At 50.8% G+C, this 25,960-nt stretch overlaps 11 protein-coding genes across 11 annotated transcripts; 5 read left to right on the top strand and 6 right to left on the bottom strand.

Annotated features, from left to right (window-relative positions):
* Positions 1-1,828: 1,828 nt before the first annotated feature.
* BO85DRAFT_89573 (uncharacterized protein) lies at positions 1,829-3,353 on the top strand. Its single transcript, XM_025665768.1, has one exon. The coding sequence runs from the start codon at positions 2,010-2,012 to the stop codon at positions 3,156-3,158; it is 1,149 nt and encodes a 382-aa protein (XP_025512922.1). The 5' UTR covers positions 1,829-2,009; the 3' UTR covers positions 3,159-3,353.
* A 393-nt stretch (positions 3,354-3,746) lies between these two features.
* Positions 3,747-5,034, bottom strand: BO85DRAFT_451892 (uncharacterized protein). The gene has a single exon (XM_025660695.1). The coding sequence runs from the start codon at positions 4,989-4,991 to the stop codon at positions 4,110-4,112; it is 882 nt and encodes a 293-aa protein (XP_025512921.1). The 5' UTR covers positions 4,992-5,034; the 3' UTR covers positions 3,747-4,109.
* A 207-nt stretch (positions 5,035-5,241) lies between these two features.
* BO85DRAFT_451889 (putative mitochondrial ADP,ATP carrier protein (Ant)) lies at positions 5,242-7,048 on the bottom strand. Its single transcript, XM_025660694.1, has 5 exons — positions 6,927-7,048; positions 6,711-6,732; positions 6,512-6,588; positions 6,076-6,321; positions 5,242-6,018 (listed from the first exon to the last, which is right to left on the bottom strand). The coding sequence occupies exons 1-5, from the start codon at positions 6,975-6,977 to the stop codon at positions 5,455-5,457; spliced, it is 960 nt and encodes a 319-aa protein (XP_025512920.1). The 5' UTR covers positions 6,978-7,048; the 3' UTR covers positions 5,242-5,454.
* Positions 7,049-9,209: 2,161 nt separating this feature from the next.
* Positions 9,210-11,424, bottom strand: BO85DRAFT_402843 (Krr1-domain-containing protein). Its single transcript, XM_025657206.1, has 2 exons — positions 11,185-11,424; positions 9,210-11,123 (listed from the first exon to the last, which is right to left on the bottom strand). Exons 1-2 carry the CDS (start codon positions 11,354-11,356, stop codon positions 9,463-9,465), a joined length of 1,833 nt encoding a protein of 610 aa, XP_025512919.1. The 5' UTR covers positions 11,357-11,424; the 3' UTR covers positions 9,210-9,462.
* Positions 11,425-11,646: 222 nt separating this feature from the next.
* On the top strand, positions 11,647-16,521 carry BO85DRAFT_451886 (putative transcription factor SipA3). The gene is made up of 6 exons (XM_025660693.1): positions 11,647-11,850; positions 11,921-12,284; positions 12,341-14,813; positions 14,861-14,947; positions 15,000-15,221; positions 15,272-16,521. The coding sequence occupies exons 1-6, from the start codon at positions 11,795-11,797 to the stop codon at positions 16,246-16,248; spliced, it is 4,179 nt and encodes a 1,392-aa protein (XP_025512918.1). The 5' UTR covers positions 11,647-11,794; the 3' UTR covers positions 16,249-16,521.
* On the bottom strand, positions 16,392-17,425 carry BO85DRAFT_89499 (uncharacterized protein). The gene is made up of 2 exons (XM_025665767.1): positions 17,342-17,425; positions 16,392-17,265 (listed from the first exon to the last, which is right to left on the bottom strand). Exon 2 carries the CDS (start codon positions 17,190-17,192, stop codon positions 16,536-16,538), a length of 657 nt encoding a protein of 218 aa, XP_025512917.1. The 5' UTR covers positions 17,193-17,265; positions 17,342-17,425; the 3' UTR covers positions 16,392-16,535.
* A 306-nt stretch (positions 17,426-17,731) lies between these two features.
* Positions 17,732-19,208, top strand: BO85DRAFT_470823 (UDP-galactose transporter HUT1; the record flags this gene model as incomplete). Its single annotated transcript, XM_025662427.1, has 2 exons — positions 17,732-17,952; positions 18,018-19,208. The coding sequence occupies 2 exons, from the start codon at positions 17,732-17,734 to the stop codon at positions 19,081-19,083; spliced, it is 1,287 nt and encodes a 428-aa protein (XP_025512916.1). The 3' UTR covers positions 19,084-19,208.
* BO85DRAFT_451883 (peptidylprolyl isomerase) lies at positions 19,102-20,303 on the bottom strand. Its single transcript, XM_025660692.1, has 3 exons — positions 19,876-20,303; positions 19,534-19,636; positions 19,102-19,430 (listed from the first exon to the last, which is right to left on the bottom strand). Exons 1-3 carry the CDS (start codon positions 19,990-19,992, stop codon positions 19,276-19,278), a joined length of 375 nt encoding a protein of 124 aa, XP_025512915.1. The 5' UTR covers positions 19,993-20,303; the 3' UTR covers positions 19,102-19,275.
* Positions 20,304-20,678: 375 nt separating this feature from the next.
* BO85DRAFT_426453 (phosphotransferase family protein) lies at positions 20,679-21,607 on the top strand (the record flags this gene model as incomplete). Its single annotated transcript, XM_025658115.1, has 2 exons — positions 20,679-21,115; positions 21,186-21,607. 2 exons carry the CDS (start codon positions 20,679-20,681, stop codon positions 21,442-21,444), a joined length of 696 nt encoding a protein of 231 aa, XP_025512914.1. The 3' UTR covers positions 21,445-21,607.
* Positions 21,608-22,167: 560 nt separating this feature from the next.
* On the top strand, positions 22,168-23,356 carry BO85DRAFT_470820 (uncharacterized protein; the record flags this gene model as incomplete). Its single annotated transcript, XM_025662426.1, has 2 exons — positions 22,168-22,648; positions 22,742-23,356. Exons 1-2 carry the CDS (start codon positions 22,544-22,546, stop codon positions 23,354-23,356), a joined length of 720 nt encoding a protein of 239 aa, XP_025512913.1. The 5' UTR covers positions 22,168-22,543.
* A 30-nt stretch (positions 23,357-23,386) lies between these two features.
* Positions 23,387-24,771, bottom strand: BO85DRAFT_89361 (putative 3-oxo-5-alpha-steroid 4-dehydrogenase). Its single transcript, XM_025665765.1, has 3 exons — positions 24,440-24,771; positions 23,870-24,347; positions 23,387-23,817 (listed from the first exon to the last, which is right to left on the bottom strand). Exons 1-3 carry the CDS (start codon positions 24,536-24,538, stop codon positions 23,417-23,419), a joined length of 978 nt encoding a protein of 325 aa, XP_025512912.1. The 5' UTR covers positions 24,539-24,771; the 3' UTR covers positions 23,387-23,416.
* Positions 24,772-25,960: the final 1,189 nt, after the last annotated feature.

Raw genomic sequence — 25,960 nt, 5'->3', positions numbered from 1 at the left:
AACGCAGTACAGTAGAGGATTCTCGCTAGTCAATCAATTAAATGCCTCTCTAGAATCACGTTGTTGTTGCCAACCCAAAAATTGAGAGCAACCTCCGGTGCAACCTAAAATGCCCCAGTTCTTACCCATGAATCCCGCACACAAGGAACAATCCACATTTCTACACTTTTTTTTTCCCAATACACATTTAGGCTTCTGCAAGAAGAAACTCTCCATGGGGGTTGGATGAAGGGTGGGATGCACAGCCAGTCACCACGGCGTCCACCTGCGCATGTGCGGTGCCCGACAACCCACGTGCCGTCATCATGGAAGGTTATCGCGTACCACAAAAATCCATGAAGGATAATCCAGTTGTAGGGTAAGAACCCTGCAACCAACCCTCCTAGACGCGGGGAGGGGGCGCACGGGCACGAGGCACCGGCCTTGATATGCTCGATGGAATCAAGTGGAAACGTTTGCTTTTCCGTCTACTACTCTTTTAAAACCAAGGAAGTGGAGGTGGTGGTTGTAGTATACGTCCTATTGAAATTACCTCATTGGGGGGGTGTGGTGAAATTCAACCAACTTGTGGTCGGTTGGGTTTTGGGGCGGGTATCACAGGCTTCGTCACCGACTTACTCTTTGTAGTCTGTGTGAAGATAATGACGAAAGCATCTAGGATGGAGGGGGGGATATGGGGATAATCATATTGATTAGTTTGTAATAATAGAAGAGAATATGAGCCCAAGAATGGAGTGGCTTTCTGCAATAAGTAGTTTCTACAGAGTTACTATCTACTTTCTCGGTATGGAAAGTGTGAGTGATAAGCCGGTGTGTGTGTGCGTGTGGGAATTCTACAAAATACGGTAAGATAACGCGAGGATTGAAATCAGGGCCGATTGCCCCCGGAAGCTCCCGGCGCTGTCTACGGCGGGCCTGAGGCTGGCAACCAATCAGCCGGGCCACGGGCTGGTACGGCGGACTGCTTGCGTCGGTAAGAAGGAGGTTCTGGGTCTGACAGGATGGATAAGGGGAACTTTATGAAAGATGTCGATGATAAGAGGGTCGTACTGGAGACATACCAGGCAGTTCCATCCTTAAAGGAGGTCGTCATCCCACACTAATTATCTACTTAGTTTACTGTGTATCTCACCGGAGAGAGAGAGGGGTTCATCTTCAATCAAAGCAATTTAATTTAACTCCTTTTTGCCAGGGATCTTTTTTTCAAAAAAAGGAACAAATACCGTACCTTTCAAATCTGGCATCTACTGAGTTATTTTATTGTTATTTGTTTTATCTTATTTCCAATCAATAATACACACACCTACTTAATTCCCTTTTTTATTTTTGCCCCGAAAGAAGGCGCCTCCTTCCCGGCTGACAGACATTCCATTATTGCTATTCTTACTACTATTGACGGACTGCAACCACCACTCCTTGCGTTTACCCCCCTCCTTCTCCTCTCCGTCTCATTTCCTCCTTCTACTTGCCAAATCTCCTTTCTCTCCTCTCATCCTATTCCTCATCAAAGAACTTCCCAAGGCTTTCTGACCTCCCCCCCTGGTTCTTGTTGGCTCGATCATCCTGGTTCTGCTTGTCTCGACCTGTCGCGTCATCCTTCCTATCAACTCTCCTGCCCAGTAGTACGCTGAGTTAGCGCGTCGCATCGCATCTACCCTGCATACTACGCCTCAGCGTTGCGTCTGCACAGCTGTCCCGACTGTGATCTGCCTTTGCGAACAGTGCACTGTGAGTACCAAACCCTCAAAGAAGAAAATTCCAACCAAATTCCTTTGAGCTCAATTTTTGGTTTTCGTTCCTTTTTGTTCCTTTTTGCCTCCGAACGCGTGAATCTTATACTTCCCAATTGTCCTTCTGAGTGTGGGACTTAGTCATCTGTTCCATTGGTTGGCCTCATGCAATGATTGGCGGATGGTCCTCTGACTCATTTGATAAGCAGATTAGCCACCCTCAGGTCCCCCCAAATAAAAGAAAGTATCTAGATCCTCTTGTTGGTCTCGATCATCACCATGGCTTTCATGAATACCACCTCCAGCATTGCTATGGCCCTTGCTGGCAAGACGGCCTCTGTCGATATCCCCAAGCCGCGCTCCGGTTTCACCCCGGGCGGTCGTGACTCCGCTCGTCCGGGGCATCCTGCCATGTTGCCTACTCCGCCCAACTCCATTTCCCCCACTTTGCCTCCGCAGGGCTTCAGACGCCAGGGCGCTAATCACCCTGGATACTCCCCGCTGAGCTCCTCGCATGTGGAGTCCGATGTTGAGCTCGGAGATGCCGCCGATCATACGAACAATTCGAATGAAGCTCGTCCGTCGGCTCATGATCTAGATAGCACCGGGGCTATCACGCCCGGCATGTTGGCCAAGTGCCATCTCCCGGAAATCATGCTGCAGCATGGCCCTTTGGCTATTCGCCACCTGATGGGCTATTTGACCACTAGTGTTCCGGGATTCTCAGGCATCCCGCCTGCCAAAGCCCGCAGGCTGGTGGTCGCTGCGCTGGAAGGTCGAGGGAGCGAAGACAAGAGTGGCGGTCGTGATGGTGATGTTATCTTCGAGAAGGTCGGCTGGGGACGCTGGGATGCTCGCCGTCGTGGTGAGCCTTTGCGGGATGCGCAACACCTCAACGTGTCGCCACCCGCCAGTATCTCCAACTCTTTCCCACAACGGGGCATGCAGATCCCTACGAAGCGGGGAAGCGTTCAGCCCTATGGTAGTAGCGTCACTGGCGACTCCGCTGTCTTCTCTTACTCGGAGATGGACTACGGTGGACATGATGTCAGCATGCTGGAACATGAGGCTGACAAGATGTCACTCGACGGAAACGAGCGCGAGTACTGCTCGTCGTCTGAGGCCCCGGACGACGAGATGCAGGACGAAGACTGGGGCGAAGAAGACATCACAGACGAGGAAGATTGGGCACAGATAGGTGCTGATGCGCTTCGCGCACGATCATTGAACGCCTCGGGAGGCTTCGTGAATGGGACACATAATTCGCCACAGCTGCGCGGCGGAGGACCTGCTGCGTCGTCGCTGGCGAAGTCTGCACCGCGCAGATTACCGGTTCAACAACACGGCTTTACCCTCCCTGAGGGTGTCATGGGTGACCGCGAGGAGCGTGCTGCAGTCGAGGCGCTCCTCCGACTCGGATCAATGTAATCATATATAAACTTTTGGCAGGCGTTTGTCAAGATCATCTTGTGTTCTTGCAACCCTGCAACGTCTCTTTGAGACTTGAGGCTGGTCCCATTTCCTGATACATACTTTTACGTTCTACGATTACTTTTCTTGTTCAAAGAATACACCAGCAAGCTGGACGACGTTATCGATACGACTGGTTCGATCCTGACGATGCATTGGGTTTGGGTTCTGGGAATGACCCCGGCGTTTTGGCATTTCTTTATACAACATTCACATAATTACATCGACCTGGTACAAAGTTGATGAACTTGTTGCCTATCAGGCGTTCTTGGGGGTGCGTTTCAACACACATACTGGCACCCCGGACCACTCTCCATTCTTGCAATTATTGGAACATATGATTGTTGCATGGCAACAAACTGCAATGGACTACTTCTATCCATTCACTCCATATTGTTTATATGGTTCTTACGACTCAGTGTTGATAGCTTGAGTCTGCCGAGTGAGGCATTGGACATATTTTTTACACATAGAGATAATAAATATACGGTCTATGCTTGGTCTCGGCCACATAGTCATACACATACTCATGCCTTTACCCGTAGAGTTTGTAGTATATAACTAAACAAATTCTTAGTATGCTCTTTGGTTTATCTCATTCACGACAGTTAAATAACATAAATGATTCAAGGCCAAGACACTACTTGATTTACAAGCCCAAATAAACCCACCTTTTTATCCCAATCCAAACCCCGAGCACAACCTATACCGTTCCCTTCCCATCCCAGCAAAGACTAGTAGTAGTAATCTAATCAGACACACTCAAACAACCAAACAACCAGCCAACCAACCAACGCCCACCCACCCCAACAGATATCCATATCATACATACACATCCCAACCCTACCCTACCCAACATCCTCCCCACCTCAACCAACACCCCTATATATAAATAAATAAAGAACTAAATCACCGATCATGCACCTCATTAATCCTCCTCCACACCTCCGCCTCCACCTCACCCAACTTCCGTCCCGCCCACCTCATCCACCCCCACACTCCATCTTCACCACCCTCCGCATCACCCAGATCCACTCTCCCCGACGACGACGCATCCGGCTCATAATGCAGTGGCAGCTGCGCCCCCGCAGAAGTCACTGTCGTAGTGGCCGTCGTGGTAGCTGTCGTGGGGGGCTGGTAGAGGGAGCCGTAGGGTGTTGTGGTCGAGTTAGGGATGGGGTTGGAGGTTTGGGTTTGGGTTGGTGGTCGGTAGCTGCCGTAGCTGCCGTAGCTGTAGCTGTAGCTTTGGGGGTGGGTATGGCTGGATGGGGGTGTTGGGGTGTAGGAGGATGCTGTGGGTGCGGGTGCTGGTGCTGGTGTGATGGTTGGTGGAAGAGGAGGTTCGGCTGGTTTGGGTGCAGGGGGTGGTGGTGGTGAAGGGTTTGAGGTGGTGGATGTTGGAGCTGGATGGTCAGTGGAAGATGTCGGGGGAGGGATAGGGTGGGCGCCTGGTTGGGGTGGTGGTGGGGATGTAGATGTAGATGTAGTTGTTGGAGGAGGGTCTTCGGTGGTGGTGATGGTGGTAGTGGCTGCTGCGGGTGTCAATGGCACTTGGGTGTCCAGGGAATTGGTTGCTTGGGTTGGGAGGTCGCTGGGTTCTGCGGTGGCGTAGATGGGAGAGTAGGCTGGGGCGGTTGCTGTCGCGGAGGTGGTTGCGGGTTGGGTTGCGTCTTGCTCTGGCTGGGGCTGTGTGTCTTGCTCTGCCTCTGGTTCGGAGTCGGCGGCGGCGGCGGCGGCAGCTGGACTGGAGGTCCGGGGAGGGACCTCATCTGTGGTGGAGGAACTGGTCATTTTGGATATAGGTGGAATTGGTGAAGGGGATGTATAAATGGAGGGAAGGAAGCGATAACTATGGGATGAAGCTGGAGCAAGGACCGACGTCATGGAGCTATGTTGCACGTGACGTTGCCATTGGGTCAGGTGACCAGAGGGCTGCAAATTTTCACAGCAACTATGGCATCTACGATACGGGCTAAGAACTGGTTTGATCCAAGGCAAGGCAGGACATACTGATTTTGATACCAAGGTGGAGAAAGTACAGTTGGAAGAAAAAAAGAAATAAGCTTGCGGGCAGTAAAATACAACTGGTACAAGAGGAAATATCACACGATTCTATGGTCAAGATTATTGATATCACTCTTGACGCATATTTCTATCCTCCGCAGCACCTCCGGCATCTGGTAGTTACACCGAGACACCGGCAACCCCATTTCCCCGATATCATAACTGAAACAGCTTGAAATTAATCAAGCGCTTAGCCAGAGCCACCCTTGTACTTCTTGCCGAAGAGGATGAGCTGGACCTGGTCGTAGATAGACAGGACACCAGCACCGGCAACACCACGGAGGATGTTAGCACCGGCACCCTTGAAGAGAGACTTGACACCCTCCTTGGCGACGATCTGGCGAGCAGCATCCATGGAGGACTTGTACTTGACGGCCTCACCGGAGGTCATCATCATACGACGACGGATGGTGTCCAGGGGGTAGGAAGCGATACCGGCACCGGTGGTGACAGTCCAGCCGAGCAGGAAAGAGGCAAGGAAGTTACCCTCGAGAGGACCAACCAGGACAACGGGCTTGATGGAGTCGTACATGCCGAAGTACAGACCACGGTAGACAACGATACCAGCAACGGAGGGACCGAAACCACGGTAGAGACCGGCAATACCGTCGGAGGCGAGGGTCTTCTTGTAGACGTCAACGAGACCGTTGAACTGACGGTCACCACCGCCCTTGGCGGACTTGGCGTCGTTGGCAAGACGGGTACGGGCGTAGTCGAGGGAGTAGACGAAGAGGAGGGAAGTGGCACCAGCAGCCTGAAGCAATTGTTAGCGTGATCGCTCGAATATTAAGCTGGATATAGGGATACATACACCACCGGAGGCAAGGTTACCCATCATCCACTTGGTGTATCCATCACGCTCCTTCTTGTAGGAGAACATGGACTTGTAGGTGTCACGGAAGGCGAAGTTAAGAGCCTGGGTGGGGAAGTAACGGATAACGTTGGCAGTGTTACCACGCCACAGGGAAACAACACCCTCGGAGGCGGCGGTACGACGGAAGCAGTCCATGATACCGTTGTACTTGCGGTCGAGACGACCAGCGCGAAGCATCTCATCCTGAAGGGCAATCGTATTAGCATCTGTTTGGGTCGATCTCATGTCCGGACTGTCCGGAGTGAAAATTTTTGCGCCCGGCTGAATTGGCAATCTTCGGTCGGAGAGATGTCGTTTCGAAGACGCAATTGCAGATCGTGCCAGCAATTTTCGTTCCGGCAGTGCGAGACATTGGTGTTGAGGCTTAACCAACCTGGTTCTGGATGAGGAGCTTGATACGCTCGATGGGGGCGGCAGCAGTCTTGGAGACGGCAGCGGAGACACCACCCACTGTACCAGTAGTTAGTATTAAATTCAGGTCATGATCAGATAATTCGTGTTGCTCGTTGGATAGGAATTGATCGATCGTAGTATAAGGATCGATCATTCGGGGCGAGCTGGAATGCACATACTCAGGAAGTCGACGACGAATCCCTGTGAAAATTTTTCATTAGCCACCTAGTCCGGCAACAACACCATTGAACCGGGCCAAATTGTTGGATAGTCGTGTCTTCAAGGAATGTAGTACTCGATCTTCCATATAAAAGACCAATTTCAACCGATTCCATCGAGAGCGCGACATCCGACAACCTGGCCTTTCCGTTCGTAGGGGACAAGTAGGGACTTACGGGCATGCCGAAGACGGTCTTGTCGGCCTGGTTAACATCACCCTTGGCCATTTTGACGGCTGTGATAACGAAAACTAAGGAAAGAAAGAGAGGAGATGGATGATAGTGCCAGTCAAACAGGACACTTCAAAGGGGATGGAGAGAAAAGGAAGAGAGGAAGGGAAGGGAGGGAAGAAAAAATAGCGAGCGAAGGGCTCTTGTAAGCGGGAAGAAGCGAGCGGAGACGCTAGGACGCTCTTGGGTTTTTCACTGGCCTGAATTTGCAGTGGCAGCGGCGGCGATGGGCGCCCCGGCCCAGTTTCCATTGGCCGGATTGGTTGGCCCGGTACGGAGTAGGGAGGCCCTCCCATTGTTAGGGGGAACGAAAAAAAACAGATGCAAAAAAAAAAAAAAAAAAAAAAAAAATGGACCCGGCGCTAATGCTGGCCCAGGCAACGAAGAGCCGATATCTCCCGATCGCGCCAGTAACCAACTCCGACCGCTGACATTATTGGGAAATACCCTTTGATACCTTAAAGTTACTATGAGTGAATTTCTGGTCAAAGAGGAAGAAAAGCCACTTTCATCTTCATCTCAGCCTTTCATTGTAGCGATTATACGTACGGAATGATATTTTGGAGTATATCAATCTAATAGCCTCTGAAACGGCATGTAGCTCTCGATATTTCTTCCCTTGGTCCTTTTTTTCATCCCTTCCGTAGTCTACCGATCGGTGTACTCGCAATCACCGCTCGGTCCTTTGCTGATTGACCTACAGACCATAATTTACATGTTTGGGCCCTTTCTCCGTAATTCGGCTTCGTAAGATACCCATTCCTCTCCCATTTCCCCGTCTTGACCGAACCAAAGCGTTTTCTTGGAGAGTCCACACCTTCGCGCTCCATCCATGGGGAACCGCCCCTTCTTTCCATCTGGTCCCGGATATCCGATGGCAAACGCTTGCCTCTCGGCCTCCATCTTGTGTACTTTGCCTTACTCGTGCACAACGGCAAATTGCAGGAACGGAATTGTCAATTCGAGTCGGTCTCCGCAGAAATTGCTCGAAGATAATTCAACAAATTTTTACTCACCCAAGTACCTACGCTACTACTTATCTATCTGCAGCATCCAAACGGAGTCCATGGTTTCTGGATTTTCCTACGCGCCACCGGGACTGATCAGGTGCGTGCGGCGTCTTTCGGCTGACATGCCGCGATTTCCCCGTTTTTCTGCTCCGGGCGGAAGTTCTCAGGTACGGAGACAGAGCGAGAGACAAGAGACAGAGACAGAAGGGGGCGGCCAAGGGAGCAGCGATCGCAAACACGGACAACGTCGGTAATATGAAGTATCCCATAGGTTGGTATTCTATCATACTCTCTCTGGCTAAATACTATCAGTTCTTATCATCCAAGCTTGGTTCCCTATGAGTAGTACTACATGGTTATGCTGCATTTCGTAGGCAAGGGCACAGCAGTAGCATATGCTCGTTGCTAGAGGTTGTTATGTTATATACCTCAGACCGTACTCCTTTTTATCCCTCATCCTAGTGTCCGAAGATCGCAAGTAGTCGTCTTATAAGTGCACTAAGGGGTTATTCATTCAACTATCACCACTCTTCAAAAACCGAACAACTATGTTATATTCGTTCATACAAGAGGTATACACATGACCAGTATATCTATCCCGATCCCGACGTTCTTCCACACTATTCCAGTGCCAGCATCATCTTTTCGTATGCAGCCAAAGAAGACACGAGACCTACATTACCCAAACAGGACTTGTCCCAGCCGGGACCCACTGTTTCTGCTTGAAAGTGACTAGTTTCATTTTTCCACCTTGGTCCTCCTCTTTCTGTTTTTTTTTTTTTTTTTTCTCTTCTTTCTTTCCCTTCCTCCTTTTTTTTTATTTTTTAGTTCTATTTTTTGTTTGTTCGACGGGGCGGGCAAACCTGACAAACTGTTCTCTTTTCATCCGGGACCCACCCGCTTAAAGAATATGGGGATACCACTTTTCATCTGCGCCGTTGTGCCAGCAACGGTAGCTTCTGGTGTGGTTTAGGTGTAATTAAGGCTCGTTTATGTAGCATATTGGTTGGGTTAATGTTATTGGAAAGTTCATGATTGGCTGTTTTGCTGTTTATGAATGTCAGTTGCTCCTGCAGTAATAGTTCATTGTTACCATGTAGACTGAACTGTGTTCACATGGTTCGGTCCCCGCGAAAATATATAGCATCAGGGAATTCAAATCGAAAGTAAGTACTACAGTCAATTACTTATCACATATCCAATGATCATCACATGTTCCCCCGACGTGGCACTACAGTAGAGCACCTCGGTTCTATCAAGAGAATTGATATAAAACTAAGTACTACCTGATCATTTGACTCAATAAACTCTTTGCTATGCAGTAGGTAAATATATTTGTAACTTTTGACCAGCTTATCTACCAACAACGTAGACAGCTTTCATTACCGATACGCCGTTATTGAACAATGAAAAAACACTGTCTAGTATATCATAAAATCCCAGATGCATGTACAGTAAGAAGCACCCCAGGTTCAGTTCTTCTTGTTTCTCTTTCTCCTCTTCTTCTTGGGTTCACCCTCACGGATATCAACCTTACCGACATTATCCTTCTCCGGTGTAGGTGCCCGTGGCGCCTCCTCGGAAATCCTGGGGCCTTCTTCGTCACCAAAGGTATCCTTGCGCCATTGCCTTAGACGGGCCTTCTTGCCCAGCTTCCTCTGATCCCGACTCTTCTTCTCAGGGTCACGGAACGATGCAAGCTTTTTCAAGCCCGCAAACTGGTTCAGATGGGTGTCGTCGGCCATGAGGATATCCCGTGCAGTCAATCCAAAACTCTGAGGCGATGTCTCCCGGTAGCGGAATCCAGTAGAATTCTTCTTGGTCGCACCCGGAAGAAGGCTGATATCAAGGTCCAAGTTGCGATCCACGGCCTCCTGAATGCGAAGGCGGTCTTTGCGCGCTTCACGCTTTTGGTCTCGTTTCTCCTGCGCCTTGCTCTTCTTGTTACTTCCCTCTTCATCATCCCCCATATCGACATCAGAGACATCCACGGCGGGCTTCTCCTCTTCCTCGAAGTCGGGCACGAGATCCTTGATATCGATATCATCATCCCACGTAGGCTTCTTCGGATGCTTCTTCTTCTTCCCTGACTCATCACCGCTTCCTTCCTTATCACCCTCCGCGTAGTAGTCTTCACCAAAACGTTTCTGCATTTCCTCCTCCCAGTTCTTGTCATCCCAGGCAGCGTCCAAGAAGCTGACCCAATCTTCGTCAGTCAGCTCATTGGCACGAAGGCCTGCAACCTCCTTGATTTGGTTGACCTTCTCTTGAAGCTCTTCCATCTTGAGCTTCCGCAGGCGGTTCTTTTCTGTCTCGCGCTGCTTCTTCTCCTCTTCCATCTGCTGTCTCTCCGCATCTCTGCGTTTCTTCCGGCTGCTCTTTTCTTCTCTGCGGACCGACTGCTTGTTAGTCAGGTCACGAGAATGGGTGATTAGAGTAGCGTTGATTTTGCTGGGGTCTTCGAAGCGGAAGTTGTATGCCTCTTCGAATGCCTCGGCCCGTTGATCCTCCTCCTCGTCATCAGACTCGAATGGTTGAAGTTCCGATCTACCAGCAGGTATCCATGCTCTTGCCGACATGAAGTTTGAAAGGAAGGTTTCCGGGTCTTTGTCCGCATTTTCAACATCTAGGTTGACATCCTTCTTGGGCTCCGGAAGAGGTTCAGGCGCCGATTTGGCAACAAGGAAATCATCTTCGTCCTCCTCCTCACCCTCATCTTTACCGGCAGCGGCGTGCATTTCGCGGACAACCGCATCCTTCAATTCCTCTTGCTCCTGAGCGTAGGTCTTCGGCGCGTCAGATGCCTCCTCATCTGCTAGGTTGGCACCACTCAACAGATTCTCACGATGATAATCACGAAGAGTCATAGGCTTTTCTTTCTTTCCAGTGCCTTCGGTTTTCGCCTCCTCGTCGGCTGCGGTGTAGAAAGTGGCATTGCTATCATACACCCGAGGGTCCTTTGATCGGATTGCGTTCAGCGTGGCCATGATTTCGGCATCCAAAGCGGCGGTAGCCAATTCTCCGTCCTCGTCCTCTTCTTCAGAGGTAGAATCATCCTCCGAGTCGCCGGACTCATCTTCACCATCGCGATCACGACGTTTGCCTAGGACAGATTTTCCGTATTTGGACTCCACTATTGTAGAACAAAGTTTAGTTTCTCTCCATACGCAGGTTATAAAAGTATGAAATCTTACATTGCTGCTTCTCTTCTCTCTTCTTGTTGTATTCGAAGCGGCGCGCATACTCTTCATTGATCTTGAATGTGATGTCCTCGTTGGTGATGGGAACTCCGCCGGACTCGTCTCCTGAGTCGCTGGAGCTGTCGTCATCGAGCAACTTGCGCGACCTCTTGGCTGGGGGCTCCATTTCGAAATAACAGACACAGCTGTTGGGAGATCACTAGAACGTGAAAAGCGATCGATGGAAAGTGGTTATCTCCGACCAAATGCGCCTCCCAAAAGAAAATAATAGCGGTTGCCGGCAGAAAAAAAAAGTCGGCGGGGCTCACCGCCCTACAGGGCCCTTTGTTGCCTGGGGACCCAAGGCCGTCAAAGGGAACCACTGACGTAGCCAATTAGATCATGCGCGGGCCTGTATCCGCCGATGGCTCGAGCAAGAGGCGCTGTGTCTCCTTGTAAGCTTCCTCCACTAGCCATGCTACTTTCCCACCTTCACCTGTATCCCTGAGATTTTCGGATGCTTCATTTCTATCATTATTCTTTGACTTGACCAGGGGCCTCATTGCTGCCTTGTCTTGCCGCTACTTCTGCTCGCATCAAGTGTATGGCTGGTGACATACACTAGATGTCGACTCAGCCGCAGATCCCATTACCCCAGGTCGGGAAGCTCGTCAGCGTCGTGTAAGTCCTCTGAATCGGCTCTGCTTCTTCGAATCGCTGCATAGGTTCCTTTCTAACCCTTCCGGTAAAGTCCAGTTGGTCTAAAGGAGGCTGCTCTCGACTCGCCCACATTCCGAGCCACCACCCTTCACTTCTCCGACCAGATCGAATTCCTCGAAAGATGGCTCGACGGTTATGCGAGGGCCGCTTCCAAGCTCTCTTCGGAGCTTGCGGCAATGGAAAGCGCGGCGAACATCTTCCTGTCTTATTCTACGAACCCCCTACTGGTCTCCGAAGCCGTCCTGGATCATGATTACACGCTGCAGTCGATGAGGAGGTGTGGTGACAGCACCAAGGACATGTGGAATGGGCTGATATCCACTGTCAAAAAGATGGAAAATCTTATCGCTGAGCCAATCCGGGCCTTCATGCATGAAGATTTGCGGACTTTCAAGGTACTTGACTGGTTGCCCCTGAAATTCGTGCGGATGTGGCTCTTACCCCGCTATAGGAGATCCGTCGCAACCTCGAGCAGACACAGAAACAGTACGACTATCTGTTGGCCCGATACTCGTCGCAATCGAAATCGAAGGAGCCTTCTTCATTAAGAGAGGATGCCTTTCAACTCCACGAAGCTCGCAAAGCTTACCTCAAAGCGTCGATGGACTATTCGATACAGGCCCCCCAATTGCGGAACGCGCTCGACCGACTGCTAGTCCGGGTTTCGTATGATCAGTGGCGGGAGCTCAAGATATTCCACAACAGCAATGGCACGGCGTTCGCGAAATGGGGTCAGGAGATGGATCGCATCAAAGGCTGGGCTCACGAGATGGAAGGGAGCGAGCGATCTTCCAAGCGGGAGCTTTTGACTTCGAGGAAACAGATCGAAGAAGCAGCAGAGAATGCAGCTAGGCCATCTCGAGAACTAGAAGACTACTCTTTGTCCACTGTTCCCTACCTCGGCTCCCGGCCTCTGTCGACAACCAGCATGAGCAAGGAGGCTAGACCCGAGAAGCAAGGATGGGTGTTCCTGCGAACACTTTCTGGCAAGCCTACCCGGACTATCTGGGTTAGACGGTGGGCATTCTTGAAACACGGCATTTTCGGCTGCCTTGTCCAAGGCTCGCGAACAGGTGGCGTTGAAGAGAGCGAAAGAATAGGCGTCCTTCTCTGCAGTGTTCGGGCTGCCTTTCAGGAAGAGCGCAGATTTTGCTTCGAAGTTAAAACCAAGAGTAATACCATCATGCTCCAGGCTGAAACTCAGAAAGAACTCATGGACTGGATTGCTGCCTTCGAGGCCGCCAAGCGGAAGGCTCTGGAAAATCCGGCTAGCACTGATCTTTCAGTGTCCGGCAAAGTTACTGTTCAGGATCCTGCTTTCGCAATCTCTCAGCCCCCGGCTCCCGAGTTTGCTGCCGATCCTTCTGATTCGCTCACTCCCCGTGCCAGTGACGAGCAGAGCTCTGCAGATCGCAGCGGGATGCTCGCCCTACCTGAAAGAGACCCATCCGCCATGAGGAACAGTAGTGACCTCAGCAGTTATAGGAGGTTGACGACGCTGGATTCCGAAAGCTCCGCACGCGAACACGCATCGCGTATAATGCAGAAGTTGGACCTTCACCGCAAATCAAACAATGCAGTGGCGCCGTCCACTTCGTTGCCGGGTGCTGGAGGTGGCATAGCAAGCTTGATATCTGCCAGTCACAGTGCTCTTGGGCCGGGTAGCCCCCCTTTGCCCCTCGATGTTGATGGGACTAGGACTCGTAGCTCGACATTTGGCAACGATCCCCCCTCTACTCTTGCCCCAGGCACCTTGGCAAATCCACCTGCCCCAACAACTATGAGCAAGGCCGCTGTGATCGTAAGCAATGAAAGGGGTATAGGACTGGGCCAAGCCGACAAAACCGGAGGAATGCCGAGTGGCATGATGGCTAATCTGTGGGGTAGTTCAAACTGGGGCTTCATGAATCGGATTGAACGTGAACGCATAGGACTACCTGGCGAGCAGGACTCAGGCCCCTCAGACAAGCCGGCCTCGCCAGCGAATGATCCATCTAAACAATTCTTGACAGCCGAAGCTGACACGTCTAGTGGGTCCCCAGGGAATAAGCCGCCGAAGTCTGGGCCACGTCACAGGCAGACGGTGAGCCTTGACGGAGACTCGTCCAAGATGCAGCGGGCATTGCTTGGCGATGCGCACGACTATCCCAGTTACTACCCGCAGCAGCTTAAGATTCAGGATGCGCAGTTCCGGCTGCTATTTCCTGACATCAAAAAAGATGAACCTCTGGTTATGGTGTTCCGCGCTACCTGGAATCCTAACGATCAGCAAGATTTCCCCGGAAGGGCCTACGTTACGACCCAAAACATTTACTTCTACAGCCACCATTTCGGTCTAGTACTCACGACGTGTATCTCATTGGAGAGTATTAAAGAAGTTACTGCTGCCCCAGGAAGGGACTGTGACTTTTTGTATCTTCATATGATCCCTCCTCCAGGAGACGATACTCCGGGTCGTGGAACTGTTAAGACATTCCTTGAACCATTGCGACTTCTTCAACGGCGACTTAACTTTTTGATTCATAATTCAACTGCCGCCGAGCCACTGGGCCTGGAAGCAACCTTCAAGACCTTGAACCGGATGGAGAGTGAAGCACTAACGCGGACTCCTAGCCTCGATAGCTGGGAGGATGTAGCTGCTGGGGACGATCATGTTGAGGGAGGAGAAAGTGGCACGGAACCTCCGAAGAAAGATGTTGGTGTCTATATTGATAACGACCTGGACATGCATAAGAAGAATGGCAATGGCAAGGACACTCCCAAGTTCAGACTACCAACGCAGCCTGTTCAATATGTACCCCAAGGAGATCTTCATCTGGCAGCCGAAAAGGTCTTTGATACAAGTGCTAAAGCGGTCTTCCATATTCTTTTCGGAGACAAGAGCGCCGTCTGGCAGCTTCTCCTTCATCAACGGAGAGCGAAGGGTAAGTCAAGCTCAGGGCTAACGCTGGCCATTGCTAATTGAGTACAGGTATCAAACAAGGACCCTGGGTCAGACAAGAGTCCAACCATCTTAGACGAGACTTCCATTATGAAATTGAGACGGCTGATGCCCTTGGTACGTTGGATACCCTAGCATGCCATGTATCGTTCTCACTAACTCGGTCTAGGACGTACCCATACTAAGGAGATCTCGGATTATCAGATGATTGATGTCCTGAATGATCATCTCTGCTATGTGATTACAGACAAGCGGACGCCTTGGCATCTTCCTTTCAAGAGATCCTTCAGGCTGGTCAGCAAGGTTGTGATTACATTTGTCGCAAAGGGAAAGTGCAAGCTCTCTATCTATACTAAAGTGGAGTGGCTGTGGTCCCCATATGGCCTTCAGCGTGAGTTGTTGCCCCTAGGAGAGCCATCGGCGCTTGCTAAGATATCTTAGATATTATTGATAAAAACGCCACCAATGATCTGGAGCAAGACGCGTTAGATCTTGTCGATCTAGTTGGCGACCAGGTCCGCAGGCTCGGCGCGCATAGTCGTACCAAGAAGGCCATTACAATTTTCGGACACATTGGACGTCAAAACTTCTCCTCCCAGTTCTCGCCACAGACCGACCTACAATTGAAGCTGCGCAACCCTCGCATTCAGAGGTCTCTGCCACAGCTTCTCTTTGAGACGTGTGCATCTTTGACTGAGAGCATTGTTTCTGACCTGATGATGTGGATGTTCGCTTTCCTACGTTGGGTGTGGAAGACCACACACGCAAACAAGGTCATTCTCATCTTATTATTGTCGAGTATGTTGATCAATGGGTTCTATTCGTCCCGCGATGCCTATGAATGGTGGCACGACAGGACTGTTGGGAACTTCATGGCCCGCATCGGAGTTAGCCCCGACAACGTCATGACCAAAGCTATTTACATGAGAGATATCGACGACGCGATCGCCAATACAACGATTGGCCACGGTAGTGAAAACGTGAGTGATTGTTTCGCAACCTTCCACCAGCAGACCGTACGCAGCCCAGGAAACACAATCTCTCTGGGAACGTCAGGGTTCCGGGACTCCATGACCAGGAGTGCAGCCCGACGGATTCAGCAAACGCGCGAACGGTTGGGTTCATACCGACACGATCTCCTGGTAGCTCTCCGCGTGGTCAACAGCATCGAAAGAGAAGTAATCCAAAGCGAGTGGGAGCGATGGTTGCGACAGGAATTGCGACGTTGTCGCCAGATCCAGATTCTTCTCGGTAAGAATGAAGGTGAAGAAGACGTGGACCTCGAGGTGGACCGCTCAGGGCCGAGTGTCTTTGCCGAACTCACCGATGATGTTCAGCAATGGTACGAAACGTACTGCACTAGCTGCCAGGCGGAACACGCACAAATTGAGGATGAACGTCCCTTAGGTGCGCCATGAGTTGTTCGTTTTCGACAACATGGCTAAGGATGCATGGCTGTTTTTGTCTGTCCCCGTTACTTGCTTGTTCCCACGATACCCGGCTGCAGTTGCTCATCTGTCCGTTTCGTCGAATGCCTCTGCGAGGTACTTGGTCCGGTTCGTCTCTTGTTGCTGTCTGTCATCCGTGTATATAATTCGATCTTCTTCGGTGTAAAGATAAATTGGAAGGAATAGCTTGCTTCAATGCTTCTTTCTGTAAGCTCAGCAGCATATGTCTTTGAGTCCCTTCCCCTCCCCATCGTAGATTAATTCTGCCTCGGCTTCACCGCACCATCCTGCACAACATAATACACCACCGTCCCATCACCCCCCATCCTCCTATCCACCATAGCCAACAACAACCTCTTCCCACCCCACTCCTTCGTAGCCCTCGCCTTCCCCCGATACTCATAATACTCCCTCAACTTCTCCGCCTTCTCCCCTGCCCCTCCTCCTCCTTCCAGTACTTCTCCTTCCCCGCTACCCTCAGGCAACGAATCAAACACTCCCGCCAACTTGCGCAGCGTCCATGACTCGCCCTGAACCGTGGGGAGGACGAACATGCGCTCTAGCTCGACGTCGTCTTCGCGCAGCCCGCGCTCCAGCATGAAGAGTTGCTCGTCCGGGTGGATGTAGAGATGGTGCGGGGGAATGCCGGAGATGAGGTAGAGGGGTTGTTGCTGTTCGGAGTTGCTGGGGAGGTGGAGGTTGTGCACGCGCAGGGAGGTCCACAGGTGTTGGTGTTGGAGGTTGTGCAGGATTTGGAGGGTGTTTGCGGAGAGGGGGGTCGGTGGTGGCGTTGTGGTGGATGAGAGGAGAGTTGTGAGGGCGGAGGGGGGAAGGGGTTTTGTTGCGACCATTTCTGGTGTTGATGGAGTGGCTTGTTGTTCTTGAGATGGTGGTGGTGGTATTGTGGCAGTCATGGTGGCGGTGGTTTTGGTTGTAGATGGAGATGGTAGAGTTGAGGCGGAATTGGAGGTGTAGCTACAATGGAGTCTATAAATTCTAATTGGGTTAATTAATTTATGCGTTTGTGGTCATGATTGAAAGTGAATAGATGGATAGGACTTACCTGGCACTGGTAGATAGGTAGGAACTATAGTTCGCAATTGTAAGTTCTAGAATTAAATTAAGGGTCGAACAAGTGAGACCGAAGAATGAGACTCGGCGGGGCGGAAGGAAAGAAAGAAAAAAAATAGGGCGATCGCGCCGAGATTCCGCGGCGGGTTTTGGAGACGCGCAGAAGAACACATGGCATCATCGGTTTCTTTGCTCAACTATAAAGTCAACTGTCTGCTCCATCGAGGCTTTGTTTGACTGTCTGTCTATTTTCACATACCTCTATATTCGTCAGTGTTTGGCGATTCAATACTGATTATATTCTTGCCCTCGTCCTCTTTCTTATCTTTCTGCAAACAACCTGGACGAAGTATAAGCGCTGCTTAATTGTTCCTCGTCGATCATGGCGCGCCAGAAACAAGCTGCGCCTTTACAACGCGCCACGTCCTCTGAACTGATGCATATGCCTCCGGATGATTTGCAGTCGCTGGATAAGAAGATGGATGGGAAATCTTCCGTCGCAAATGGAAGTGCTTCTGGAAAGCATGCGCCGCAGGAGAATGCGCCGGACACCCCCGGCTTGATGCAGCTTGCGATCTGTGTTCTTGGAATCTACGCTTCTTTGTATGTCTTTCGTTCGTGGTGTTGAGAAATTTGAGGTCATAAAATGCTAACTGTGACTGTTTTAGTCTTTCCTGGGGTGTTCTTCAAGAAGCCATCACCACCGTATCCTATCCTACTCATCCTCCGACTGCTGAAGTCCCCGAACCACCGACAGAGCGCTTCACCTATTCGATTGTCCTGAACACGATTCAGTCGACCTTTGCCGCCATCACCGGCTTCCTGTACCTATTCTTTTCGACCCCGTCCGGCCAGAAGATCCCCTCTCCCTTCCCAACCAAGAAAATCGTCTTTCCCTTGCTCCTGGTCAGCATCTCCTCGTCTCTCGCATCGCCCTTCGGATATGCCAGTCTCGCGCACATCGACTACCTCACCTTCATCCTCGCCAAATCGTGCAAGCTTCTGCCTGTCATGTTCTTGCACCTGACCATCTTCCGCAAGAGATACCCTCTGTACAAGTACGGTGTCGTTCTCCTGGTCACCCTCGGAGTCGCTACATTCACCCTCCACCACCCCGGAACCAGCAAGAAGGTCGCCGCATCAGCCGCTAAGGGCCAGTCCGGCTCAAGCACATGGGGAATCTTTCTCCTTTCCATCAACCTGCTCCTGGACGGCCTCACGAACACCACCCAGGACCACGTCTTCGGCTCTCCGCAGCTGTACACGCGCTTCACGGGACCGCAAATGATGGTTGCTCAGAACGTGCTCTCAACCGTCCTGACGAGCAGCTACCTGTTGATCATGCCCCATCTGTCCTCGACTGGCATTTTGCACAACCTTCTGCCTTTCCCCATTCCCCCATCCACAGAAACTGAGCTGAACTCCGCCATTGGCTTCCTGTCCCGTCACCCGGAAGCCCTGAAGAACGTGCTCGGATTCGCCGCCTGCGGAGCCATCGGACAGCTGTTCATCTTCTACACGCTGTCGCGCTTCTCATCCTTACTCCTGGTCACGGTGACGGTCACGCGCAAGATGCTGACCATGCTCCTGAGTGTGTTCTGGTTCGGCCACTCCCTCTCCGCAGGTCAGTGGCTGGGCGTGGGTCTTGTCTTTGGCGGTATTGGCGCTGAAGCTATCGTTCAACGGCAGGAGAAGGCAGCCAAGGAGCGAGCGAAGGCTGCTAAGAAGCAGTAAGCGGTAATATATACTCCGCCTTATGATAGATTTGTATTACTTTTCTGTATATGTACATATAGTTTCATTATTAGACTTGATCTGATCTCATAGATTGATTGATCAACTGGTTTTCTTCATACAATATTCATACCAATCCTAACCTAGCCCTAACATGACTTAATAAAAACAAACACTTAGTAATATGATAGTTTACTTCCTCCCCTCAACCATAATAATATGGTACCCAAACCCAGTCTTCACATCCACATACTTGGGGTTTCCCGTCGTACTCGGCTCCAGATCATACGCCGCCTTCTCAAACGTCGCATCCAGACTGCCCCGGGTCTTCCAGCCAAGGGAGCCGCCTGTACCAATTTCCCTTAGCATCAACATCACCAAGCCAATAGTCCACGCCGAGGGAGGAATGAACAACAAATAGAACAGAAGAAAAATTAGAGGAATACATACCCTGCCGAGCCTTATCCTCCGAGAATTCCCTCGCGACTTCGTCGAATTTGGCTCCGTTGCGAAGCTTCTCTAGGGCTTCTTCCTTTTTGGAGAATTTCTCGCACTGAAGCTTTGTCAGTTATTGTACCCGGTCGCTCGATTATTGTTATATGCATAGCCATCATCTTCTCGTCTTCATTGACAGATACACATAGGTAGATGGTAGGAGTATATCCCCATCACATAGAGAAATACACCCCACCGCCAAACCAAAGCAAGAAGACCACCTACAGCCATACAAACCCAAATCCAGCACAACAAAAGAAATACAAAGAAGTGGAGAGAGACAGAGGAGATACGTACAAGAATATGTCTCACGTTAATAGCATTCGCAGGCTTGAGGCCCTTTCCGCCGCCTTTGCTGTTGCTGTCTCCGCCATCCTTGCCCTTCTTGTCGCCGCCTTTGTTCTTGGGTGCCATGGTTTATTACTTCTTTAAGTTGAAGTTGAGTATGTGAGGAAGATAACGAGGACGCGTAGTGAAAGGGGAAGATGCAGTGGTGATGGCTGAATGAAAGATGATGTTTGCTGTTGCTGTTTGCATATGAAGCAAATGACTTCCCCCCGCCGAGGAGAGGGGATGCTTTGTGGTGGGGTGGCGGCCTGAGGCAGATATACAACCAATGCTTTGCGGAGCGTAGTTACACGCTGAGTGGGTGATCTTACTTATACTTCCAATGTGTCTGGTAGGGAACTCGCAGCTGATTAGTTGGGGGTATGGCTTCTGTTCAGTGTCTAGGAGGTATGAACACTTCTCTGTCTCTTTGGATGACTATAACGTGAACTTTCCCTAGATATAACTAATTAGTCACCGCTGACTGCTCCGGTAGATCTAGACCGTAGATCTGAATGATGCACAGTAACCCTCATGATCGAAACCACTACAGAAAAAGGCCTTCAAGGAAACGCTTATTAAGTCTTCCAAAGGTTCCTTCATTACAGGCCCCTGGAGGCACCATTATTCTCTTTCTCCTCCTTACCTTCCCTTCCGTATTCAGCCCAGACAATTCACACGCATTTTAGCCCTTCTCGTATACCGTGGATACTCTTCTAGAACACAGCCAAACAAAACACCACCACCATCTCTCTCGCTTCATCCATAACCTAATGAAGATCTTCCCTGAAAGCAGCTTCTTCCAGGAGGGTCGGGCCCCTGCGCTTCCTTCACTAGCAGAAGTACGAGACCTCAACTTGAAGACAGGCAATGTTGCCGCCACAAACCTCAACTATCCTCCTTCTGTTATAATCCCATCATTGGGAGTAGTCATCAAATATGGTCTTAGTGTGAGCATTGTTGAGGCCCAAACACAGATCATGGTGCGCGAGGAATCCCAGGGCCGCATTCCTGTTCCCGAGATCTTCGGCTGGATCGAAGATAATGGACAGACCTTCATATATATGTCACTGATAGAAGGTGACACTTTAGCAGATCGATGGGGTGGTCTAAGCGATGACGAGAAACAAGCTATCTGCGAGGAACTTCATCATTATGTCAAGCTGTTGCGGACTTTGGAACAAGATCCGCGAGACAAGTACATTGGTGAGTTGAATATAATATCTCTCATTACTAGTACTAGACTGAGATCCATGAAGCTGACCAATTATATCATTAAGCAACCTAGGCAAGAACCCACTGACGGACATCTATGTTATAGACCGTCCGGAACTGGTTGGCCCGTTTCAAGGCGAAGATGCTGTTAAGCAACTCCAGGATGCTTGCGGGATCGAAATCGATGATGATTTAGTATCGCCCATTGTGTTCACACATAATGACCTGATTTCGCCTAATATCATGATAACCCCGGATCCAAATCCCAAAGTGGCTGCCCTTAATGACTGGGCACAGTCTGGGTGGTATCCTGCATACTGGTAGTATTGCAAGTGCCGGAAGGTACAAATGAATGCGGAGTGGTTTTGCAATGAGCTTCAAGAAGAATGGAGGAATGTGTACCTCCCATTGATACTGAACCCTGTGGACGATGAGACGACTTATTATCCTTGGGTTTATTTTGTGATGACTAAAGGGATGTAAATAGCCAGGTTCATAATATAATATGATAGTATGGGTTCATAGTAGAATAATGATACATATTTTGTATCCATTCTAGTGAGAGCACCGATAGCTTTGTTCCTCTACTGGCCATATTCCTCCTCATATAGTCTGAGCTTCGGTGATAGATAATGGCTCGCTGAAAGCTTGCAGACGAGCATATCGCGGCTTGGATCTTGCTAATAATTGGAACCCTAAACTAGAATATAGTAGTAGATAGGTAGTACTTAGTAATGGACGTCCACCACACAGTCTCTCCCTTCAGCGAACCAGGTTACCAGAGACAGCTTGAGAAAATTGATAGTAGCGGCACACATCATCATTCATGGAACCATCCGATTTGCTAATTCACTCGAGTGTCAATGTATATGAAGCTCGATGATGATTTATTCGAAGTAACTTCAGTCCCGGAGTATAGTTAACGGCTAAGCTTTTTTTGTCGAGTCATGAGCTGTCAGCAGATGTCAGGTGAGGAGCAAGTTAAGTGAGAGCAAGTGGCTTCTATTCTTATCACCCACACGCCCGGTTACACTGTAACTTGGGCATCAATTCATTGTGATGGAGTAAACACTACGTGCTTACGTACCACATCACGGCCAAAGTGGGCAGCCATTGCGTCTCATCGTGACGACATGCCATTCATCGGCATCATCACCTACTTCTTATTCCCAGATCAGCCATTCATCCCCAGTTATTCATCCCGTCTGGGTTCCCGGTCTACGCTCAACGCCCGGTAAGTTTCACTACGATCCCCCCTTCTTTCTTCGTGACCCCCCGCTGTCTGATCGCCGGCTTACCGTGTAACCAACTCAACGGACTTGTTCTGATAGATTAAACCTCTCCTACTAGTCGTCATCCAACCCCTCATCGAACAACAGGGATAGTCTATTTGCTCTGTGCTCCCCGGGATCGACTCCAGCAAATGAGAGCCGATCTTGAGTCTGCCCGCATCAAATCACTGCCGGACGATGGCTTCTACATAGCGAATTTCATCTCGGAGGATGAAGAGGAGTTTCTCCTCCGAAAGGTGAGTGAGTTACCGTGGCTTTACTGTGCAGTGGCCTAAGTTCATTCAGGCCCTGTGGGGGAGGTTGGGCGCTCATTGGAACCCCGGCTATAGATAACGACTGCGCCGCTACCCCGCTGGACTCATCTGGCTCACCGGCGTCTTCAATCCTGGCCCTCGGCCCTGACCAAATCGAACGCGCTCATTTCCTCCCCGTTGCCTTCTTGGCTCGTCTCACCCATCATTACCCCTCGCTTCGACTCCTTGGGCCTTTTCGCCGACGCCCCGCATCGCGCCCCGAATCATGTTCTGGTAAATGAATACCGCCCGGGACAGGGCATAATGCCGCATGAAGACGGTGCTGCCTACTACCCGCTCGTAGCTACTGTGAGCCTGGGAGCTCCTATCGTGCTAGATCTGTACGAGAAATGTGAGGACGGCGATGGGAACGGACATGGCCGGCGTCCGGTGTATAGGATTCTGCAGGAGAGACGCAGCCTGCTCGTTACCACGAAGAGTATCTATACCGACTTTCTGCATGGGATTGCAGAAGCCTCCAGGGATGAAGGGCTGGGCGCAGAATCCATCTGCAACTGGGATCTGTTGAGGGAGCCAGACAGGTATGAGTGCGGCTGCTTGGAGAGGGAGACTAGGATAAGCTTGACTTATCGAGACGTGCTCAAAGTTGCAAGTCTCGGGAATACGATGAGGTTCCTGGGCAGTCGGTGACGCGAGGCATCCGGGACTCATGTCTCGGGGCAATTTCCCCGCTGGTCTCATGCTACATAATTAGTAAACCAAAGGGATCATGTTCCATCTCTCCCGCACAGATTCCACGCCGAATTTTCGCATATACCACTGCCTGGTGTTCGCAGCGGTGACGCCCAAGTTGATAACGACAAATACGAGAGCGGACAACAGCGACTTGTTTACGACCTCACCCTTGGGCGCGCCCAGCAGAGCCAGCGAGAGATATATCACACACTCTGCTGTATAATGCGGACAGATAATCCCGCGGAAAATGGGATGAGTGGGTAGGGTATACTTCTTCAGAGAGAAGAGATAATGGTGGCAGTCGTGCTGGACGCCCGATGCAATCAAGAAAAGAGGGATGCAGACAAAGGTGCGGAGAGACGGAGCTATCGTAACCTTGACGTCGTCGAGAATCACTTTATGAGACAGCAGGGCTCCTAGATGCGATCAGTGGGGTTCCGTACACTAGCCTGTCAGTCGGAGTGGTACCTGCTCCTTCAATCCATAAGGCAACGGATACTGCTAGGTAAAATGCAAGGCCTACGAGCCAGTGAACAAACCACATTCTCGAGGCCGAAGGCTTGGCGAAGGCGCTGCACTCATATAGCCGCCTTGCACCCTGGATGAGCATGAGCGCCCAGCACAAGAAGACTTGCTGTATCGACATGGACTGTTGCATATGTTCCGGACTGATTCTCGTCGCAAAGGCCTGGAACACAGCACCCTGACACAAAAGCTGCGCAGCCCAGAAGACCGAAGCCAGAACGGAGGCAATGTAGAATTGTGTGAAGTAGCTGTGAGGGACTGTCAAGGCGGCAGCATAGTCAAGAGCGCGGGCTGCCGGAGAGTCCGAGGACGCCGGGGGTGAGGACTGCGAGGATTGCGAGTCGGCCGTCGAGGTTGTACGAGCGCCATAAGGAATGAAGCGTGAGTGAAGCGAATCTGGCAAGATGCTGACGGAGAGGATCTAGGTAGGATATTCTGGGTTTAGTTTTGATGCAGAGTCATTTCGCAACGTCGTCTGCCTCGAATTTGGAATGGCAACATATCGGTGCATACCGTGCAGGATGCCAAAAGAAAAAAGGCTCGAAGGGCGTCGATGGCGTCAATGTGCGTGGAGGAAAGAGCTGTATCCACCAGGTTGAAGGGAAGCTCCATTGCGACCGGAGTCCGCCGCCAATGCGGAGTAGGACTTTTGCAGCGGAGGGGGGGAGGGGGGAGAGAACAGCTAATGGCCACACCAAGGTCCGCCGGCTCCTATAATTGGTGACAGAGAGTCTAGACAACAGGAGAGAAGCTGGAGAGGATGCGAGAGAAAGGCAAAGAGAGCGAGCTGCGCCCCGGGCCGGATGGTATCATGGCACCGGGGCGAGGGAGAGGAGGCTCTGGTAAAGTGGTAATATTACGGTTACAAAGGGTAGAGGCTGTCATGATGATGCGACACGTTCAAAAAGCTCGAGATGTGGAGAACAAAAACCACCGAAACCACTCCACAGCCAAGGGGATGAGCGAGATGAGCAGTCATAAATCATAAACAGGCCCTCCCCGTCCGAGTAGGAATCGGCGTGTGTTTGATCCACCAGGGTCTCGTGAGAAGGAAGCAGCTTGCGAGCTAGACCCGAGACTAGAGCGGCCTCTTCATCCTCCTGCAATAAACAGACCTCCCAAATGACCGGGTCATCGGAGGTCCGGAGGGAGGAGAGGACTTGAGGGAGAGGAGCTTCAATTCTCCTCCGTCCGGTGTGTGTGTGTATGTGTATGCGTGTGTACTACCCCAGCATACTCGGTATTTGAAATAGGGATTGATTTGGATCAATCCAACATTCCGGATCACCGGACAACTTGACTCTTTCACTCCTTCACCACAACATGACCCCCCTTTTTGTCCCAAAGGACTCGGACGATCCATGGACGGGGGTTGAGGTAGTAAAAAGTCACCCATGCAACGCCAACCAAAAAGGCCGCCCACCATCATTAATTACCACCACAACAAGCTACACTACTAAACTAACATAACAGCAACAGCAACAACAGCAGCAGCAGCAAAGAGGAAGGGGGGGCAAAGCGGGGCGATAAGCTGGAAGCAACCTTTGCGATGACTGGTCTCAGCCGAGGATGGGAGGAGATCTGCTGTTGCCCAGTGGGTCGCGCTCTTTTTTTTTTTGCAGAACCCTTCTAGGCTGAAAACAGCAAGAACCGGGTCGCTCGGCCATCAATAATTGGTCAAACCAGGGGACGAGCTGATGCCTAGCCTGATAGCCTACGCAGCTTCCAAGGGAAATGACCCAATGGCGACGAGAATTGGGAGGGGACTGCCCATCTGCTAATCTGCCACTAAACTGGCACTGACTGCCATTTGACTGGCTCCCCCGTCCCGTCACTTTCCTTTTCCTTCGATTCTGTGGTCCCCCCTCCTCCCTCCGTCTCCTCCGTTCCAGAGCCCGAGTTTCAGACGCAAGAGTGAGTCCGACCAAAAAAAGTAAAAATGAAAAGGAAAAAACAGTGGGCGCTATGCAGTCAGCTCCGGCGAAGGAGAGGAAAACCGAGAGAGAAAGAAGAAAAAAAAGAAGAATAGGGAAA

The sequence above is a fragment of the Aspergillus piperis genome (assembly GCF_003184755.1).
Source record: "Aspergillus piperis CBS 112811 unplaced genomic scaffold BO85scaffold_17, whole genome shotgun sequence".
NCBI classification, from domain to species: domain Eukaryota; kingdom Fungi; phylum Ascomycota; class Eurotiomycetes; order Eurotiales; family Aspergillaceae; genus Aspergillus; species Aspergillus piperis.
This window is presented reverse-complemented; position numbering and strand designations above follow the sequence as displayed.